Source organism: Taudactylus pleione, unplaced genomic scaffold (assembly GCF_031769625.1).
Source record: "Taudactylus pleione unplaced genomic scaffold, aTauple2 ptg000503l, whole genome shotgun sequence".
In the NCBI taxonomy this organism is placed as follows: Eukaryota; Metazoa; Chordata; class Amphibia; order Anura; family Myobatrachidae; genus Taudactylus; species Taudactylus pleione.
Window position 1 is genome coordinate 998,735 of NW_028284905.1, and position 22,194 is coordinate 1,020,928.

Genomic DNA, 22,194 nt, shown 5'->3' on the forward strand with positions numbered 1-22,194 from the left:
CGGTCCCCCTGTGTACCTCTCCCCTGCAAAAGGACAGTGTACACAGCGCTATAGCCCTCCCAGACACTGAATCTGGGCGGTTGATTGTAGCGGAAGGTGCAGTGAGTATAACTTTTCTGCATTGTATGTGACTATTGCTAGTGCTGCCTGTCTGTGACTTATTCTCCTTACTGTCAGCTTATAACTATCCCTTTCCTTCTCCTACGGCCCGGCAGGTGTGTGGGGGAAGGGCGTTTTTCTGAGACCCTCACTTATATAAAACACGTATTTGTGGGGTCAGTCACATACTGTTGTGTGCTACACAGTACCATATCTGGGCTGTTGTGTCGCATACTGGTGAGTGCGCGGGTGTTAAAACCGTAATTCCTCTGGTGATACCTATTTCTTGTGATTTACGGTATCATGTCTGATGAGGAGACTGAGCGCTCTGTGGCTCCTGTGCTATTTTCCTGCAGACGTTGTGCTGCTGGAGTTGATGGGGAGGACTTATCTCAGGATGGTCTGTGCGGGCGGTGCCAGCTGGTACCGGACCCCTCCAACCCCCCTGTATCACAGGACCCTCCTTGGGCGATGTTTTCACAGGTGCTGGCGTCTATTGCGGACCGGTTATCGGTCCCATCAGCGGTCCCTTCTAGGGCGTTACCGCAGCCCACCATCCCCCATTCCCCGAGGGTTCCACAAATGTTGCGGTCTTCCCCCGGGGCCCAGACTGTGGGTCCTTACTCGGGACTGCCTGTGTATGTGCTGTCTTCCCCAGGGACGCGTCAGTCTGTAGTGCCTTTGCAGAGTTTTGCTCCGACGGCTCCTCCGCCTTGGGTGGATGTTCTATCCAGCTCCGTACAGAGTCTGGCGGCTTCATCCTCTGCGTTTCAGTCCATGTTGCAAGGTGATGTGCCACCAAGGGTGTCTAAACGTCCGGTTGTGAGTTCACTAGCTGCGCAGTTGTCGGACTCGGAAGTGTCCTCAGATGATGGAGAAATCCATGAGGACTCTGACTCTGATGTCATGGGGCAGGAGGTGGAAGCTAAGTCCTCCATTAATGTTCCAGCCTTAGTTAGGGCGGTGGGGGCTATCCTACATGTTGAGGATGATGCGCCGGCTCCTAGGTCGAAGTTTCCTAATTTTAAAAAGGCCAAGGTGACCTCAACTGTGTTCCCCCTGTCTGATCAATTATCGGATCATATGGCGGCGGCCTGGCAATTACCTAGTAAGAGGTTCCATCCACAGAAGAGGTTGGCGGCGAACTATCCTTTTCCTGAAGCTCATTGCAGGAAATGGGAAACTCCGCCGGCGGTGGATTCCCACGTTACCCGCTTGATCAAAAGCGCGACGCTGCCATTGCCGTCTATCTCCTCTTTGAAGGATCCCACGGACAGGAAGGTGGAGACTTGTTTAAAGTCCATTTATTCTCTTTCCGGGGCGGTGGCTCGCCCGTCCATGGCTATCTCCTGGGTGGCTAAAGCCATTGAGGCATGGGCCAATGCCTTGGAGGATACCTTTCCTGATGAGGCTCCGGATATCCAGAGAGCGTTAGTGGGACAGATGCGGGATGCAGCTTCCTATATTGGGGAAGCGTCTTTGGATGCCAGCCTGCTCACTTCTAGGGTGTCGGCTGCAGCGGTGTCTGCTCGGCGCTCCCTGTGGCTGAGGTCCTGGAGGGCTGATGCAGATTCAAAAAAGGGTCTGGAGGCCTTGCCTTTTAATGGTGATTTACTATTTGGTCCGGATTTGGACAGAATAGTGGATACTTTGGCTAAGTCCAAGTCGGCTTTTCTCCCTTCGGCCTCTGCGCCGGCTAAAGTGAGGAGCTCTGCCTTTCGGTCCTTTCGGGTTCAGGGTAAGGCCAAGGGCCAGTCCTTCCCGAGACATTCGGCGACCAAGGCCGCACCCAAGCCCAAGAAGCAGGCATGGAGTGCTCGGCGCCCTTCTTCCAAGCAGGAGGATAAGCCTGCTGCCTGATGGGACGGGCCTCTCTCTGGGGGACCCCAGAGTGGGAGGCCGACTTCTCCAATTCGCCCAGTGTTGGCACAATACCACCACGGATGCCTGGGTTCGAGAAGTAGTCTCTCAGGGGTACGCCCTGTCTTTTCGGTTCAGGCCGCCCCACCAGTTTTTCTGTACGAGTCCTTCTCTGGACAAGACCAAAGCTGGTCAGATTCAGGTAGCTATAGAATCCTTGCTACAAGCAGGGGTCATTGTTCCCGTTCCGCAGTCTCAGAGCGGGACGGGGTACTATTCTACTCTGTTTCTGGTACAGAAACCCAATGGTTCTCATCGCCCTATCCTGAATTTGAAGTCTCTGAACAGATACCTCAGAGTTCCCAGGTTCAGGATGGAAACGTTACGTTCCATCATTCTGGCGATGGAACCCGGGGATTATATGGTCTCCCTCGATATCCAGGACGCCTATCTCCACGTGCTCATAGCACCGGCACATCAGCGGTATCTGAGGTTTGCTATCCTGAACCATCACTACCAATTTCGGGCGTTGCCTTTTGGCCTTTCCACGGCTCCGAGGGTGTTCACCAAGGTGATGGCGGTTATGGCTGCCCACCTTCGGGGTCAGGGTCTACGTCTGTTGCCGTACCTGGACGATCTTCTGCTGCTGGCGAGCTCCCCGGAGGTGCTTCTTCGACATCTCCACCTGACCATTGCTTGTCTTCAAGCACACGGGTGGTTGATAAACTGGAAGAAGTCCTCCCTGATTCCATCACAGCGGATGGCTCATTTGGGAGCCCTGCTGGATTCTCGTCAGCAGCGGATTTTCCTGACTCCAGAGAAGGTCTCCTCCCTGCAGCTGCGGATACACAGTTGCCTGAGCAGTTGCCGCCTGTCGGTCCATTCAGCTATGAGAGTTCTGGGGTCCATGGTGTCGACATTTGACATGGTGGAATTTGCCCAGTTCCATTCCCGGCCCCTGCAGGGGCTGATTCTATCGGAATGGAACGGGTTACCTCACCGGATCCGCTCTCAGATGCTGGTGTTGTCCGCGGAGGTTCGGCAGTCTTTGGCTTGGTGGCTTCAGACGGCGCATCTGGTCGAGGGGCGCCCCTTTTGGATCCCGGACTGGGTCCTACTCACGACGGATGCCAGTCTTCGGGGTTGGGGGGCAGTGACCGGCTCATTATCGCTTCAGGGTCGTTGGTCCGCGGAAGAAGCACTTCTCCCCATCAACATCCTGGAACTGCGGGCTGTGTACAGGGCCCTGCAGTCGTCCGGCCCCGCTCTTCATGGAAGGGCGGTTCAGGTGCAGTCCGACAACGCCACCACGGTGGCGTACATCAACCACCAAGGGGGAACTCGCAGTCGGGCAGCAATGTCGGAGGTGTCTCGCATTCTTGCTTGGGCGGAGTGTCACGTTCCAGCGATCTCGGCAGTCTTCATTGCCGGAGTCCTCAATTGGGAGACGGACTTCCTCAGCCGTCACGATGTGCATCCCGGGGAATGGTCGCTTCACCCAGAGGTGTTTCAGCTACTCGTGGACAGGTGGGGGCTGCCGGAGCTGGACTTGATGGCCTCCCGTCACAATCACAAGTTGCCCGTTTACGGGTCAAGGACAAGAGACGCAGGCGCCTGTCTGGTAGACGCTCTGTCGGTGAAATGGACGTTTCACCTGGCGTATCTGTTTCCTCCGATATCCTTACTTCCTCGGGTTCTGCGGAAATTCAAGCAGGACGGCGGCACGCTCGTGCTGGTGGCTCCGGCGTGGCCCAGACGTCCTTGGTACTCCGATCTGAGGTGCCTCTCCATCGACGCTCCGTACCTTCTTCCTCAGCGTCGGGACCTGTTGTCTCAGGGGCCCTGCCTTTACCCGGATCTGGGTCGGCTGTCTTTGACGGCGTGGCTCTTGAGACAGCCGTCTTGAGGTCTAGGGGTTTCTCCAGTTCAGTGATTGGTACCATGCTTAGGGCACGCAAGCCTGCTTCCGCGCGGATTTACCACAGGGTGTGGCGCACTTATTTTCAGTGGTGTGAATCCAGAAACTATGATCCGCAGGTGTTCCGGGTTTCCAGAATCTTGGAATTTCTTCAATCGGGTTTGGACCTCGGCTTACGCCTGGCCTCTCTGAAGGTTCATGTGTCTGCTTTGTCCGTGTGGTTTCAGCGACGGATTGCTACACTGCCAGATGTTTACACCTTTTTCCAAGGTGTTCTCAGGATCCAGCCTCCCTTCGTGCCTCCGGTGGCTCCGTGGGACTTGACGGTGGTACTGAGGGTCTTGCAGGGTCCTCCTTTTGAGCCGCTTGAGTCGGTGGAGCTCAAGTGGCTGACGTTTAAGACCATTTTTCTCCTGGCAATTGCTTCGGCCAGGAGGGTTTCAGAATTGGGGGCGCTTTCCTGTCGCCCTCCTTTTCTGATTTTTCACCAGGACAGGGCAGTGCTCCGCACGCGTCCTGAGTTTTTGCCCAAAGTGGTTTCAAAGTTCCACATTAATCAGGAACTTGTTGTGCCAGCTTTTCAGTCACCTGATCTTTCTGCTGGTGAGGCTTCCTTGGATGTGGTCCGGGCACTTAGAATCTATGTGGACCGGACTGCTTCGGTTAGGAAGTCGGATTCTTTGTTTGTCCTCTTCGGTTTTCACAAGAGGGGTTGGCCTGCCAACAAGCAAACGTTAGCCCGTTGGCTTCGTTCAGTTATTTGTGAGGCTTATGCGCAGGAGGGTTTACCTGTGCCAGCCTCTGTTAAGGCTCATTCCACTCGTTCTGTGGGTCCCTCTTGGGCTGCTAGACGTGGCGCCTCCGCTGTTCAGCTGTGTAAGGCGGCTACTTGGTCTTCAATTCAGTCATTCTCCTTTCAGCACAGGAGCGTCCCCGCCCTTAGTTGAACTGCTTTGGGACATCCCCAAGGTCAACCCTGTGGACCCCCTATGGACCCTGAAGTAGAAAACAAGAGATATGGTAAGAACTTACCTTTGTTATCTCTGTTTCTACGAAGTCCATAGGGTCCACAGGGCGCCCGCCCTGACGCACCTGGCTTCAAATGGGCTGTGTGGCTGGTCACCGGTTTTCCGTCTCCCATTTCTGTGAGTATGGTTTCTTGTGTGTTCCAGTCTTCCTTCTCTCTGTTTAGTCTCCTCCTCCAGCCTTAGCTGCTTACCAACTGAGGTGCCTGTGGCCGGGGCGGGGTATAGAGGAGGACGGACCCAAGTGCATCCTGGGAGCAGCAAAGCTTTAACTGCGTGGTGCCCGTGGATCCAGATCCAGCTATACCCCAAGGTCAACCCTGTGGACCCTATGGACTTCGTAGAAACAGAGATAACAAAGGTAAGTTCTTACCATATCTCTTGTTATATATACACACAGTACAGCACAAATAAATGATGTCGCCAACAATCGCCTTTCCAGAATACTTTCAAAAAGTACCATTATCAAAAAAGTGTTTTTAATGAAATGTCTAGAAAACAACCCAGAAACAAACATGATTATTTTATATATATATATAGAGCACAAATAAATACTGTCGCCAATAATTCGCCTTTCCAGAATACTTTCAAAAAGTACCATTATAAAAGAAATTTTTTTTTTTATTGAAATGTCTAGAAAAAACCCAAAAACAAACATGATGATTTTTTTATATATAAATAATGTGTCGCCAATAATTCGCCTTTCCGAAATAGTAAAAAGAACAGGATTCTATGTGAAGGATTTGACTTAAAAGGAAAAAAAAAAAAGTCTGCTCTTGAAATGAAAAGACAATTTTTCTTTCAAAGCTTTCGCTGTCTCAAGTCAATTGCTTTCTATGCGTAGGAGGATCATGTAGGCCCAACAAGACTCACTATTTCAAAAACTAGACAACCCTACTGCGGTAAATGAGGGGTCGCTTATTTTTTTTACACAAAATGCGGGAGTCCTAGGCTAGTGCAATGTTAGTAGATTTAGGCTGATATTGGTAGTGTTCTTAGGAAATCGGGCACAACTCCAACATGCGATATCTCCATCCGCTGTTGTAGTCTATCCTGAAAACACTCCCATGGTTAATCAGCTCCGTGGGCCGTGTATAGCATAGTGTAACGGACTCCGGTGTCCATGCAGGACTTAATGGCGAGATCTTGGGTCCTAGCGGCAAAGATATATAAACTATTTTATTGTGCTGATATGCAGAAAGTGCCTTCAATGGTCGGATAATATTCAGGGGACGGCTCAGCTACTGATCACTTAATCAGCTGACGCGTTTCGTCTATATTCTATGCTTTTTCAAAGCGGTAAGTCTATAACATAGATGAAATGCTTAATTTATATTTATTTTATATGGTAATTGCTGCATCGATTATTAAAGTTACTTCTAGCCCCTCCCAAAGCGCAGCTTTTATTCTGTTTGGAGATAGCGAGAAGTTAAGCAGCAGGAAACATTGGTTTGTATGAGTAGAGCACCTTTTTTTTGTCCTTGCAGAGCTCTCTACACCTTTAGAGATTAATTGGGTGTCATCTCTCTTATTTATTTATTTTTCACCTCATTATTCTTAATGAAACCTGTCATGGGGATTATAAATATGTATGTGGTGAATAGGAATCGGCAATCACCGCAATGTGAGATTGAATAATTCTGAGTTATTCTCATCTGGGTAGCGTGCACTTTAATGGAAAACTTGTATGGCTCAAAGTGTTCCCCTTCACATTAATAATGAGAACAAACATTTACCTGACTGGAATCCCAAGTGACTATTAAGGTGATTGTTAGACAATGGCTGGATGTAATAAGGCTGGTAAGGTTGGGACATTTCAGAAAGTAGCGCAGAATTATCTATTAGTTTGTAAACAAAATCTATTTCATATGCTCCAGACAATTCTCAGCTGTACGTGTTATTGATGGACCTAAAATAATACTGTACCCTGAGCAATTTGCTTTCTTGTTACAATACGTTGTACTAGACGCGTCTCTAAACCATAACCTCAGGGTGGTGGTGGTGTGTTTTTTTTTTTTCTTTAAAATAAGTAAAAGCTTTTACAACTTATATAGGGGTATTCAATATGGAGCGAAAACTCAGTTTCTGCAATGTTTTCGCTCGGATGACGTCATTTTCGCCGCTTTTACTTTTACACCGTATTCAATTGGAAAACTTTTCGCCGGTGCAAAAAGTATCACCAAGGAATGGGTGGCGAAGAAAAGTGCAGAATTGGGGTCTTGGGGTGCAACATTTCGGAAACCACCCTGCAACCTTCAGACAGTCCCCCAAAGGTAAACTGTGTCAAAAATTAAGACCCCCCAAAAAAGCACTTTCATTTTGGGGGGCGAAAAAAAAAATTGGGGGGGTACAAAGTTAAAAACTAGCAAACTACAATCTAGGGGGGTCCCCAAGTATGCCCCAGGTGTTATTTTCATTGCAGGTGTTTGCGGCAGGTGGATTTTTCATGTTTTTTAAAACTTCACTTTAGCAACTTTTAAATATGCTCACCCCCATTTTCAAGTACCCCAAAATTGCTGGGACTACTTATTTTCTGCCAAAAATACTTCTAAATACTATTCTTCACCACCTTCCCAAATCCCCAAAATAGCAGCTATCGAGCCCGTTTAAAGACCCCAAAAACCTTCAGCAGGGCTAATGGGGGGTATCCAGAGTGATCCCCCATGTCAGAGCACCTTTTTGGGGGTGTTAGGGTAATTTCCCCAAAAATCTGCAAAGTTTTCGCTGATTTCACTTTCGCCGGGTGCAGTTTTCGACGATTTCATATTGAATACGGGTATAATCGACGGCGGCGCGATACTTTTTCGCCGGCAAAAGCTCCGATGCGCGGCGAAAACTTCGACACACATAGACGGCGAAGTTTACGTTTCATATTGAATACCCCTAATAAAATGGGGAATGCATGTAGTGTTTGCACGGCGCGTTTTTCCATTGCCTGTAATTGAGAAACCGTCGTGATGTCATGAAATATACCCTTCCCTCCCCGCGCTCCATGAGATGTAAGCGCACAAATTATTAAGCCCCTGTGGGATCAGTGAAGAATTTATGGTCATACTATTTATTATTATTTTGATCTCATCTTTGATTTGTGTATATATTATTTATGTCATTTTTTTTTCGCGAACCTGAGTTTGTTTTTTTTATACTGTTTCATTGAAGTTGAATTTCTTACTGTCCACTAACAGATTACATCCGAACATTTACGTGGGACAAAAAGCTAGAAATGGTGGTCAAGTCTACTGGTATCTTGGGAGGCCAAGGTAAGCGTTCTTGTTGCAGCGCTTGTTTTCCCACCATAGTCCTCCATCTGATAATGTGTTACCATATCATCGTTTTATATTTAATGCACCACCAGGGCTGTACAGAGGTTAATTTATCATTCACCACCGTTTGGAGCTTACTGTCCGAATTCTCTACGGCGCACACATTTCTGTAAGCGGCCAATTTTGGACTTGTGGAAAGCCAAAGAATCCTAGGGAGGACACACACAAGCTCCACACCCCTATATAATCAGTAGAGATGTATGCGGACCCCATGTTTTGGTTTTTGGTAAAACCACCCTTAAGTGTTTTTGTTTTGTTTTGTTTTTGGATTTCTTTACAACTGATAAAAACAGCTCAAATCATGTACAGGTTGAGTCTCCCATATCTGAAATGCTCGGGACCAGGAGCATTTCGTTTTTTTGATAATTACGGTTTTCGGAATACCTGAGGGGGAGCACAGTGGGAGTCACGGGAGGCCTAGTGTGTGCTGCGGGTGGGTTTTGGAAGGTGTTGCGCGGGTGCTGTGGATGTTGTGGTGGTCTGGCGGGTGGAGCAGGTGTCTTGAAGGGTCCGGCGAGTGAGACGGAAGGGTAAGGTGAAAGGGTGCGGCGGGTGTCACGAGGGGACCGGCGGGTGACGCAGAAGGGTCCGGCGGGTGCTGCTGGGGGTGGCCTGGCGTGTGGACCACGCCCACTCCGCTATTCATTGGCTACTATACTAGTGACGTCATGACGTCAGGTCACGTCGTGATGTCACAGATGCCCTGAAATATTTTGGTTTTCGGATATGGGAGACTCTACCTGTAATTTGTATCTGTTTACATCCAAAACAGAGATCCGTTTTTAAATTGTTCCAAACTTACAGCAGACCCGAGCCCGGGACTCTGTTCTAATGTGAACCCCCAAAATTGATCCAAACCGGGTCTCTGATTGGTTATAATAGTATGTTTATTCCAGAAGTCTTCAATATGCTGCAATTTGTTGAATGTACGAACCTCGTTTACATCTCTCATTTTTTTTTGTAAAACTTGACAACCCGGAAAAGTTGTTTTTATGTCAGTGCGGTAATGTTGCTTTAACAAGTCGGTTATATAACTGATTCTATCGCATATACTGGTGCTGCAGCTGTCCGTGTTGCAGCCGGGTAATTAAATGTATATGTGAGTATGATAAATGACACTGGGGCTTTGTTGCTCCAATGCGGTGCAGAAAATGAGGGCGCACAATCCATTGTAGTTGTACAGATATTGCTCTCTCTTCAGGCACAGTCCTGATGTTTAGCCTCTCTCCTGACTGAACCAACTTTCTGATCCGCTATCAATGACAGGAGCCAGAATATGAGCATATGCACATTTGTTGAGTCATTATGCAGTCGGATACCTCAGGCTGCATGGCATAAAGATGGCTTCTCCTTTCAGGGTCAGGCTGCTAGAATACGCTTTTGATCTCTGTAAATAATACACAGTGGCAAAACAGTGCTATATAAAGTAGTTACAAAGACATTAGGCCTTATTCAAAGTCAGTCTGAAACTTCTCAATTTGCGACTATGGCTTATTTATATGTGTCCCATCTGCAAAACTGGAGCTGCGACTCCCTCCTCTAGGCTGCGACTCCCTCCTCTGGGCTGCGACTCCCTCCTCTGGGCTGCGTCTCCCTCCTCTGGGCTGCGTCTCCCTCCTCTGGGCTGCGTCTCCCTCCTCTGGGCTGCGTCTCCCTCCTCTGGGCTGCGTCTCCCTCCTCTGGGCTGCGTCTCCCTCCTCTGGGCTGCGGCTCCCTCCTCTGGGCTGGGGCTCCCTCCTCTGGGCTGGGGCTCCCTCCTCTGGGCTGGGGCTCCCTCCTCTGGGCTGGGGCTCCCTCCTCTGGGCTGGGGCTCCCTCCTCTGGGCTGCGTCTCCCTCCTCTGGGCTGCGTCTCCCTCCTCTGGGCTGCGTCTCCCTCCTCTGGGCTGCGTCTCCCTCCTCTGGGCTGCGTCTCCCTCCTCTGGGCTGCGTCTCCCTCCTCTGGGCTGCGTCTCCCTCCTCTGGGCTGCGTCTCCCTCCTCTGGGCTGGGGCTCCCTCCTCTGGGCTGGGGCTCCCTCCTCTGGGCTGGGGCTCCCTCCTCTGGGCTGGGGCTCCCTCCTCTGGGCTGGGGCTCCCTCCTCTGGGCTGGGGCTCCCTCCTCTGGGCTGGGGCTCCCTCCTCTGGGCTGGGGCTCCCTCCTCTGGGCTGGGTCTCCCTCCTCTGGGCTGGGTCTCCCTCCTCTGGGCTGGGTCTCCCTCCTCTGGGCTGGGTCTCCCTCCTCTGGGCTGGGTCTCCCTCCTCTGGGCTGGGTCTCCCTCCTCTGGGCTGGGTCTCCCTCCTCTGGGCTGGGTCTCCCTCCTCTGGGCTGGGTCTCCCTCCTCTGGGCTGGGACTCCCTCCTCTGGGCTGGGACTCCCTCCTCTGGGCTGGGACTCCCTCCTCTGGGCTGGGACTCCCTCCTCTGGGCTGGGACTCCCTCTATCCCCGCTTCTTTATCCCTCTCCCCCACACTACCCCCCGCTTCTTTATCCCTCTCCCCCACACTACCCCCCGCTTCTTTATCCCTCTCCCCCACACTACCCCCCGCTTCTTTATCCCTCTCCCCCACACTACCCCCCGCTTCTCTGAGGGTGTGGTACAAAATGTCAACACCAGAATGTTTGGTTGGTCTGAATGTTGAGAAGGATGTTATGTTGACATGCACAGTGCCGACATGGTCATTATGTCATTACTAGCCGCTTTTTCATCCCTTTATCCCACACTATTGCCCACTTCTTCATCCCTATAGCCCACACTACTGTCCCCTTCTTCATCCCTATAACCCACACTACTGTCTGCTTCCTCATCCTCACACTACTGCCTACCCCCCGCTTCTTCATCCCTCTCCCCCACACTACCCCCCGCTTCTTCATCCCTCTCCTCCACACTACCCCCCGCTTCTTCATCCCTCTCCCCCACACTACTACCCCCGCTTCTTCATCCCTCTCCCCCACACTACCCCCCGCTTCTTCATCCCTCTCCCCCACACTACCCTCTGCTTCTTCATCCCTCTCCCCCACACTACCCCCCCGCTTCTTCATCCCTCTCCCCCACACTACCCCCCGCTTCTTCATCCCTCTCCCCCACACTACCCCCTGCTTATTGAATGAAAATGATCATAACAATATTTCACTTCAATTTAACAAAGACAAAAAAAAATTTTCGTTGTTAAGTGAAGTTGGATTGTAGCGGTAAAAGGGGGACATGTGGGAGCGCCACCCCAGGGTGACTTCCCAGGAGTACTCAGCGGTCTGCTCTATAGTTTGAAATAATTTTTAATACTGAACATAAGCTCTGATAGTAATATGGGCTACAGTAGAGGACTTGAGGTTTGGTATCTGGGAAAGGACTTTATTTATAAAACTGGCCACATATCTAAAGATTATCTGCCCAACCAGCAAACTAGTTGATTGGTTGGAATGAAAATCTGGTAACGTACGGGAGTAACTGATGATCAGCAATTTGCTCCTAAATGCCAGAAAACAGATGAAAATGGCGTCAGACAAGTTTATTAAATGTTTGATCTAAAGTATTTGTTCAAACAACAGTTTTTGTCCATTTTCTGGCATTTGGGAGCAAATTGCTGATTGTCATTTACTTCCATACGTTACCAGATTTTCATTCCAACCAATCTACTAGCTGGATGGTTGGATGTAAGTTGGTCTAGTGTGTGGCCAGCTTAAGGGTTTATTGTCCTCAGACCGCACTGCTGAGCGCCCTCCCAGGAGACAGAACCAGCGCAGTGAGAGTACGGTGGCTAGCCGCCATATCAGCCTGAGATCGTTTTGTTGTAACTTTGTTGCTGAAGTTCTGTTTTGCATCATTCCATTAGACATTCTAATTCTGAGTCGGTCGCAGTGTCGACTCAGGAAATCTGCGCATGCGCCCCCTATTGTCAGCGTTCATAGACGCAGTGCAGAATCGGACGCCTGGTCTGTGGAATATCTGGGAGGTAACGGGTTGTGACGCAGGAATGTTATATGAAAGCGGCTGCGTCCAAACGTGCTGTACCAACCGCTCACACGGAGGCCGTACCCAGCGGGGATTGTGCGCCTGCCATAGGGCTGGTGCACGTTTTTATGGTGAATTTGAAGACGCACAGAGGTGGAAATGCGCCCGATTGCGGATAAGGCCCATAACGCACTCCCCTTAGAGCTGTGACAGGAGAAAGTTACAGATGGGCAGCAAAACGTTACAAAGGTTACATGTTCAGAAGAGACCTCTTGTTGCGCGTTGCCCTCTTAAATAGGAAACCTTATGAATCAAATCAGTCTTTAATTGACAATCATTAGGTGCAGGTTTGCAAATTAAGGAAAATCTCATAAAAAACATGCCTTAGTACATATAATGATAAAAAACATAGCAAGAAACACTGAAAAAATAAGTACATAGCTGGTGTGCTGTCTAATGCAACCGTACATAGCTGGTGTGCTGTCTAATGCACCTGTACATAGCTGGTGTGTTGTCTAATGCAACCGTACATAACTGGTGTGCTGTCTAATGCACCTGTACATAGCTGGTGTGCTGTCTAATGCACCTGTACATAGCTGGTGTGCTGTCTAATGCACCTGCACGTAGCTGGTGTGCTGTCTAATGCACCTGTACATAGCTTATTTACTGTCTAATGCACCTGTACATAGCTGGTGTGCTGTCTAATGCAACCATACATAGCTGGTGTGCTGTCTAATGCACCTGTACATAGCTGGTGTGCTGTCTAATGCACCTGTACATAGCTGGTGTGCTGTCTAATGCAATCGTACATAGCTGGTGTGCTGTCTAATGCAACCGGACATAACTGGTGTGCTGTCTAATGCAACCGTACATAGCTGGTATGCTGTCTAATGCAACCGTACATAGCTGGTGTGCTGTCTAATGCACCTGTACCTAGCTGGTGTGCTGTCTAATGCACCTGTACCTAGCTGGTGTGCTGTCTAATGCACCTGTACATAGCTGGTGTGCTGTCTAATGCACCTGTACATAGCTGTCTAATGCACCCGTACATAGCTGTCTAATGCACCCGTACATAGCTGTCTAATGCACCCGTACATAGCTGTCTAATGCACCCGTACATAGCTGTCTAATGCACCTGTACATAGCTGTCTAATGCACCTGTACATAGCTGTCTAATGCACCTGTACATAGCTGTCTAATGCACCTGTACATAGCTGTCTAATGCACCTGTACATAGCTGTCTAATGCACCTGTACATAGCTGTCTAATGCACCTGTACATAGCTGTCTAATGCACCTGTACATAGCTGTCTAATGCACCTGTACATAGCTGTCTAATGCACCTGTACATAGCTGTCTAATGCACCTGTACATAGCTGTCTAATGCACCTGTACATAGCTGTCTAATGCACCTGTACATAGCTGGTGTGCTGTCTAATGCACCCGTACATAGCTGGTGTGCTGTCTAATGCACCCATACGTAGCGGGTGTGCTGTCTAATGCACCCGTACGTAGCTGGTGTGCTGTCTAATGCACCTGTACATAGCTTATTTGCTGTCTAATGCACCTGTACATAGCTGGTGTGCTGTCTAATGCACCCGTACATAGCTTATTTGCTGTCTAATGCACCTGTACATAGCTGGTGTGCTGTCTAATGCACCCGTACATAGCTGATGTGTTGTCTAATGCACCCGTACATAGCTGATGTGTTGTCTAATGCACCTGTACATAGCTGGTGTGCTGTCTAATGCACCCGTACATAGCTGGTGTGCTGTCTAATGCACCCGTACATAGCTGGTGTGCTGTCTAATGCACCCGTACATAGCTGGTGTGCTGTCTAATGCACCTGTACATAGCTGGTGTGCTGTCTAATGCACCTGCACATAGCTGGTGTGCTGTCTAATGCACCCGTACATAGCTGGTGTGCTGTCTAATGCACCTGTACATAGCTGGTGTGTTGTCTAATGCACCTGTACATAGCTGTCTAATGCACCTGTACATAGCTGGTGTGCTGTCTCATGTACCTGTACATAGCTGGTGTGCTGTCTCATGTACCTGTACATAGCTGGTGTGCTGTCTAATGCACCTGTAGATAGCTGGTGTGCTGTCTAATGCACCTGTAGATAGCTGGTGTGCTGTCTAATGCACCTGTACATAGCTGTCTAATGCACCTGTACAAAGCTGGTGTGCTGTCTAATGTGCCTGTACATAGCTGGTGTGCTGTCTAATGCGCCTGTACATAGCTGGTGTGCTGTCTAATGCACCCGTACATAGCTGGTGTGCTGTCTAATGCACCTGCACATAGGTGGTGTGCTGTCTAATGCACCCGTACATAGCTGGTGTGCTGTCTAATGCACCTGTACATAGCTGGTGTGCTGTCTAATGCACCTGTACATAGCTGGTGTGCTGTCTAATGCACCTGTACATAGCTGGTGTGCTGTCTAATGCACCTGTACATAGCTGGTGTGCTGTCTAATGCAATCGTACATAGCTGGTGTGCTGTCTAATGCAACCGTACATAACTGGTGTGCTGTCTAATGCAACCGTACATAGCTGGTGTGCTGTCTAATGCAACCGTACATAGCTGGTGTGCTGTCTAATGCACCTGTACCTAGCTGGTGTGCTGTCTAATGCACCTGTACCTAGCTGGTGTGCTGTCTAATGCACCTGTACATAGCTGGTGTGCTGTCTAATGCACCTGTACATAGCTGTCTAATGCACCTGTACATAGCTGTCTAATGCACCTGTACATAGCTGTCTAATGCACCTGTACATAGCTGTCTAATGCACCTGTACATAGCTGTCTAATGCACCTGTACATAGCTGTCTAATGCACCTGTACATAGCTGTCTAATGCACCTGTACATAGCTGTCTAATGCACCTGTACATAGCTGTCTAATGCACCTGTACATAGCTGTCTAATGCACCTGTACATAGCTGTCTAATGCACCTGTACATAGCTGTCTAATGCACCTGTACATAGCTGTCTAATGCACCCGTACATAGCTGTCTAATGCACCCGTACGTAGCTGGTGTGCTGTCTAATGCACCCGTACGTAGCTGGTGTGCTGTCTAATGCACCCGTACGTAGCTGGTGTGCTGTCTAATGCACCCGTACGTAGCTGGTGTGCTGTCTAATGCACCCGTACGTAGCTTATTTGCTGTCTAATGCACCTGTACATAGCTGGTGTGCTGTCTAATGCACCCGTACCTAGCTGGTGTGCTGTCTAATGCACCTAGACATAGCTGGTGTGCTGTCTAATGCACCTGGACAAAGCTGGTGAGCTGTCTAATGCACCTTGACATAGCTGGTGTGTTGTCTAATGCACCTGGACATAGCTGGTGTGCTGTCTAATGCACCTGGACATAGCTGGTGTGCTGTCTAATGCACCTGTACCTAGCTGGTGTGCTGTCTAATGCACCTGTACATAGCTGGTGTGCTGTCTAATGCACCTGGACATAGCTGGTGTGCTGTCTAATGCACCTGGACATAGCTGGTGTGCTGTCTAATGCACCTGGACATAGCTGGTGCGCTGTCTAATGCACCTGGACATAGCTGTCTAATGCACCTGTACATTGCTGGTGTGCTGTCTAATGCACCTGTACGTAGCTGGTGTGCTGTCTACTGCACCCGTACGTAGCTGGTGTGCTGTCTAATGCACCTGGACATAGCTGGTGTGCTGTCTAATGCACCTGTACATAGCTGGTGTGCTGTCTAATGCACCTGTACGTAGCTGGTGTGTTGTCTAATGCACCTGTACATAGCTGTCTAATGCACCTGTACATAGCTGGTGTGCTGTCTAATGCACCTGGACATAGCTGTCTAATGCACCTGTACCTAGCTGGTGTGTTGTCTAATGCACCTGGACATAGCTGGTGTGCTGTCTAATGCACCTGGACATAGCTGGTGTGCTGTCTAATGCACCTGTACCTAGCTGGTGTGCTGTCTAATGCACCTGCACATAGGTGGTGTGCTGTCTAATGCACCCGTACATAGCTGGTGTGCTGTCTAATGCACCTGTACATAGCTGGTGTGCTGTCTAATGCAACCATACATAGCTGGTGTGCTGTCTAATGCACCTGTACATAGCTGGTGTGCTGTCTAATGCACCTGTACATAGCTGGTGTGCTGTCTAATGCAATCGTACATAGCTGGTGTGCTGTCTAATGCAACCGGACATAACTGGTGTGCTGTCTAATGCAACCGTACATAGCTGGTATGCTGTCTAATGCAACCGTACATAGCTGGTGTGCTGTCTAATGCACCTGTACCTAGCTGGTGTGCTGTCTAATGCACCTGTACCTAGCTGGTGTGCTGTCTAATGCACCTGTACATAGCTGGTGTGCTGTCTAATGCACCCGTACATAGCTGTCTAATGCACCCGTACATAGCTGTCTAATGCACCCGTACATAGCTGTCTAATGCACCCGTACATAGCTGTCTAATGCACCCGTACATAGCTGTCTAATGCACCCGTACATAGCTGACTAATGCACCCGTACATAGCTGTCTAATGCACCCGTACATAGCTGTCTAATGCACCCGTACATAGCTGTCTAATGCACCCGTACATAGCTGTCTAATGCACCTGTACATAGCTGTCTAATGCACCTGTACATAGCTGTCTAATGCACCTGTACATAGCTGTCTAATGCACCTGTACATAGCTGTCTAATGCACCTGTACATAGCTGTCTAATGCACCTGTACATAGCTGTCTAATGCACCTGTACATAGCTGGTGTGCTGTCTAATGCACCCGTACATAGCTGGTGTGCTGTCTAATGCACCCATACGTAGCTGGTGTGCTGTCTAATGCACCCGTACGTAGCTGGTGTGCTGTCTAATGCACCTGTACATAGCTTATTTGCTGTCTAATGCACCTGTACATAGCTGGTGTGCTGTCTAATGCACCTGTACATAGCTTATTTGCTGTCTAATGCACCTGTACATAGCTGGTGTGCTGTCTAATGCACCCGTACATAGCTGATGTGTTGTCTAATGCACCCGTACATAGCTGATGTGTTGTCTAATGCACCTGTACATAGCTGGTTTGTTGTCTAATGCACATGTACATAGCTGGTGTGCTGTCTAATGCACCTGTACATAGCTGGTGTGCTGTCTAATGCACCCGTACATAGCTGGTGTGCTGTCTAATGCACCTGTACATAGCTGGTGTGCTGTCTAATGCACCTGCACATAGCTGGTGTGCTGTCTAATGCACCCGTACATAGCTGGTGTGCTGTCTAATGCACCTGTACATAGCTGGTGTGTTGTCTAATGCACCTGTACATAGCTGTCTAATGCACCTGTACATAGCTGGTGTGCTGTCTCATGTACCTGTACATAGCTGGTGTGCTGTCTCATGTACCTGTACATAGCTGGTGTGCTGTCTAATGCACCTGTAGATAGCTGGTGTGCTGTCTAATGCACCTGTAGATAGCTGGTGTGCTGTCTAATGCACCTGTACATAGCTGTCTAATGCACCTGTACAAAGCTGGTGTGCTGTCTAATGTACCTGTACATAGCTGGTGTGCTGTCTAATGCGCCTGTACATAGCTGGTGTGCTGTCTAATGCACCCGTACATAGCTGGTGTGCTGTCTAATGCACCTGCACATAGGTGGTGTGCTGTCTAATGCACCCGTACATAGCTGGTGTGCTGTCTAATGCACCCGTACATAGCTGGTGTGCTGTCTAATGCACCTGTACATAGCTGGTGTGCTGTCTAATGCACCTGTACATAGCTGGTGTGCTGTCTAATGCAATCGTACATAGCTGGTGTGCTGTCTAATGCAACTGTACATAACTGGTGTGCTGTCTAATGCAACCGTACATAGCTGGTGTGCTGTCTAATGCAACCGTACATAGCTGGTGTGCTGTCTAATGCAACCGTACATAGCTGGTGTGCTGTCTAATGCACCTGTACCTAGCTGCTGTGCTGTCTAATGCACCTGTATATAGCTGGTGTGCTGTCTAATGCACCTGTACATAGCTGGTGTGCTGTCTAATGCACCTGTACAAAGCTGGTGTGCTGTCTAATGTGCCTGTACATAGCTGGTGTGCTGTCTAATGCGCCTGTACATAGCTGGTGTGCTGTCTAATGCACCTGGACATAGCTGTCTAATGCACCTGTACATAGCTGTCTAATGCACCTGTACATAGCTGTCTAATGCACCTGTACATAGCTGTCTAATGCACCTGTACATAGCTGTCTAATGCACCTGTACATAGCTGTCTAATGCACCTGTACATAGCTGTCTAATGCACCCGTACATAGCTGTCTAATGCACCCGTACGTAGCTGGTGTGCTGTCTAATGCACCCGTACGTAGCTGGTGTGCTGTCTAATGCACCCGTACGTAGCTGGTGTGCTGTCTAATGCACCCGTACGTAGCTGGTGTGCTGTCTAATGCACCTGTACGTAGCTTATTTGCTGTCTAATGCACCTGTACATAGCTGGTGTGCTGTCTAATGCACCCGTACATAGCTGGTGTGCTGTCTAATGCACCCGTACCTAGCTGGTGTGCTGTCTAATGCACCTAGACATAGCTGGTGTGCTGTCTAATGCACCTGGACAAAGCTGGTGAGTTGTCTAATGCACCTTGACATAGCTGGTGTGTTGTCTAATGCACCTGGACATAGCTGGTGTGCTGTCTAATGCACCTGGACATAGCTGGTGTGCTGTCTAATGCACCTGTACCTAGCTGGTGTGCTGTCTAATGCACCTGTACCTAGCTGGTGTGCTGTCTAATGCACCTGGACATAGCTGGTGTGCTGTCTAATGCACCTGGACATAGCTGGTGTGCTGTCTAATGCACCTGGACATAGCTGGTGTGCTGTCTAATGCACCTGGACATAGCTGGTGTGCTGTCTAATGCACCTGGACATAGCTGGTGTGCTGTCTAATGCACCTGGACATAGCTGGTGCGCTGTCTAATGCACCTGGACATAGCTGTCTAATGCACCTGTACATTGCTGGTGTGCTGTCTAATGCACCTGTACGTAGCTGGTGTGCTGTCTACTGCACCCATACGTAGCTGGTGTGCTGTCTAATGCACCTGGACATAGCTGGTGTGCTGTCTAATGCACCTGTACATAGCTGGTGTGCTGTCTAATGCACCTGTACGTAGCTGGTGTGTTGTCTAATGCACCTGTACATAGCTGTCTAATGCACCTGTACATAGCTGGTGTGCTGTCTAATGCACCTGGACATAGCTGTCTAATGCACCTGTACATAGCTGGTGTGCTGTCTAATGCACCTGTACCTAGCTGGTGTATTGTCTAATGCACCTGGACATAGCTGGTGTGCTGTCTAATGCACCTGGACATAGCTGGTGTGCTGTCTAATGCACCTGTACCTAGCTGGTGTGCTGTCTAATGCACCTGTACCTAGCTGGTGTGCTGTCTAATGCACCTGCACATAGGTGGTGTGCTGTCTAATGCACCCGTACATAGCTGGTGTGCTGTCTAATGCACCTGTACATAGCTGGTGTGCTGTCTAATGCACCTGTACATAGCTGGTGTGCTGTCTAATGCAACCGTACATAGCTGGTGTGCTGTCTAATGCAACCGTACATAACTGGTGTGCTGTCTAATGCAACCGTACATAACTGGTGTGCTGTCTAATGCAACCATACATAGCTGGTATGCTGTCTAATGCAACCGTACATAGCTGGTGTGCTGTCTAATGCACCTGTACCTAGCTGGTGTGCTGTCTAATGCACCTGTATATAGCTGGTGTGCTGTCTAATGCACCTGTACATAGCTGGTGTGCTGTCTAATGCACCTGTACATAGCTATCTAATGCACCTGTACATAGCTGTCTAATGCACCTGTACATAGCTGTCTAATGCACCTGTACATAGCTGTCTAATGCACCTGTACATAGCTGGTGTGCTGTCTAATGCACCCGTACGTAGCTGGTGTGCTGTCTAATGCACCCATACGTAGCTGGTGTGCTGTCTAATGCACCCGTACATAGCTGGTGTGCTGTCTAATGCACCCGTACATAGCTGGTGTGCTGTCTAATGCACCTGTACATAGCTTATAATGCACCTGTACATAGCTGGTGTGCTGTCTAATGCACCCGTACATAGCTGGTGTGCTGTTTAATGCACCTGTACATAGCTGGTGTGCTGTTTAATGCACCCGGACATAGCTGGTGTGCTGTCTAATGCACCTGTACCTAGCTTGTGTGTTGTCTAATGCACCTGTACCTAGCTGGTGTGCTGTCTAATGCACCTGTACCTAGCTGGTGTGCTTTCTAATGCACCTGTACCTAGCTGGTGTGCTGTCTAATGCACCTGTACCTAGCTGGTGTGCTGTCTAATGCACCTAGACATAGCTGGTGTGCTGTCTAATGCACCTGGACATAGCTGGTGTGCTGTCTAATGCACCTGGACATAGCTGGTGAGCTGTCTAATGCACCTTGACATAGCTGGTGTGTTGTCTAATGCACCTGGACATAGCTGGTGTGCTGTCTAATGCACCTGGACATAGCTGGTGTGCTGTCTAATGCACCTGTACCTAGCTGGTGTGCTGTCTAATGCACCTGTACCTAGCTGGTGTGCTGTCTAATGCACCTGTACATAGCTGGTGTGCTGTCTAATGCACCTGGACATAGCTGGTGCGCTGTCTAATGCACCTGGACATAGCTGTCTAATGCACCTGTACATTGCTGGTGTGCTGTCTAATGCACCTGTATTAGCTGGTGTGCTGTCTACTGCACCCATACGTAGCTGGTGTGCTGTCTAATGCACCTGGACATAGCTGGTGTGCTGTCTAATGCACCTGTACATAGCTGGTGTGCTGTCTAATGCACCTGTACGTAGCTGGTGTGTTGTCTAATGCACCTGTACATAGCTGTCTAATGCACCTGTACATAGCTGGTGTGCTGTCTAATGCACCTGGACATAGCTGTCTAATGCACCTGTACATAGCTGGTGTGCTGTCTAATGCACCTGTACCTAGCTGGTGTGTTGTCTAATGCACCTGGACATAGCTGGTGTGCTGTCTAATGCACCTGGACATAGCTGGTGTGCTGTCTAATGCACCTGTACCTAGCTGGTGTGCTGTCTAATGCACCTGTACCTAGCTGGTGTGCTGTCTAATGCACCTGTACCTAGCTGGTGTGCTGTCTAATGCACCTGTACCTAGCTGGTGTGCTGTCTAATGCACCTGTACCTAGCTGGTGTGCTGTCTAATGCACCTGTACCTAGCTGGTGTGCTGTCTAATGTACCTGTACATAGCTGGTGTGCTGTCTAATGCACCTGCACATAGCTGGTGTGCTGTCTAATGCACCTGTACATAGCTGGTGTGTTGTCTAATGCACCTGTACATAGCTGTCTAATGCACCTGTACATAGCTGGTGTGCTGTCTAATGCACCTGTACATAGCTGGTGTGCTGTCTAATGCACCTGTAGATAGCTGGTGTGCTGTCTAATGCACCTGTACATAGCTGTCTAATGCACCTGTACATAGCTGTCTAATGCACCTGTACATAGCTGGTGTGCTGTCTAATGCGCCTGTACATAGCTGGTGTGCTGTCTAATGCGCCTGTACATAGCTGGTGTGCTGTCTAATGCACCTGTACCTAGCTTGTGTGTTGTCTAATGCACCTGTACCTAGCTGGTGTGCTGTCTAATGCACCTGTACCTAGCTGGTGTGCTTTCTAATGCACCTGTACCTAGCTGGTGTGCTGTCTAATGCACCTGTACCTAGCTGGTGTGCTGTCTAATGCACCTAGACATAGCTGGTGTGCTGTCTAATGCACCTGGACATAGCTGGTGAGCTGTCTAATGCACCTTGACATAGCTGGTGTGTTGTCTAATGCACCTGGACATAGCTGGTGTGCTGTCTAATGCACCTGGACATAGCTGGTGTGCTGTCTAATGCACCTGTACCTAGCTGGTGTGCTGTCTTATGCACCTGTACCTAGCTGGTGTGCTGTCTAATGCACCTGTACCTAGCTGGTGTGCTGTCTAATGCACCTGTACCTAGCTGGTGTGCTGTCTAATGCACCTGTACATAGCTGGTGTGCTG

General features: G+C 49.4%; 1 protein-coding gene across 2 annotated transcripts in view; it reads left to right on the forward strand.

Moving 5' to 3' along the window:
- Positions 1-22,194, forward strand: part of PIKFYVE (phosphoinositide kinase, FYVE-type zinc finger containing) — a 216,656-nt gene that overhangs the window by 184,425 nt on the left and 10,037 nt on the right. For both annotated transcript variants that reach the window (XM_088450027.1, XM_088450026.1), the window contains one exon: positions 8,088-8,162. In XM_088450027.1, the coding sequence (XP_088306153.1) occupies positions 8,088-8,162 (75 nt within the window). The remainder of the gene's footprint in view (positions 1-8,087; positions 8,163-22,194) is intronic.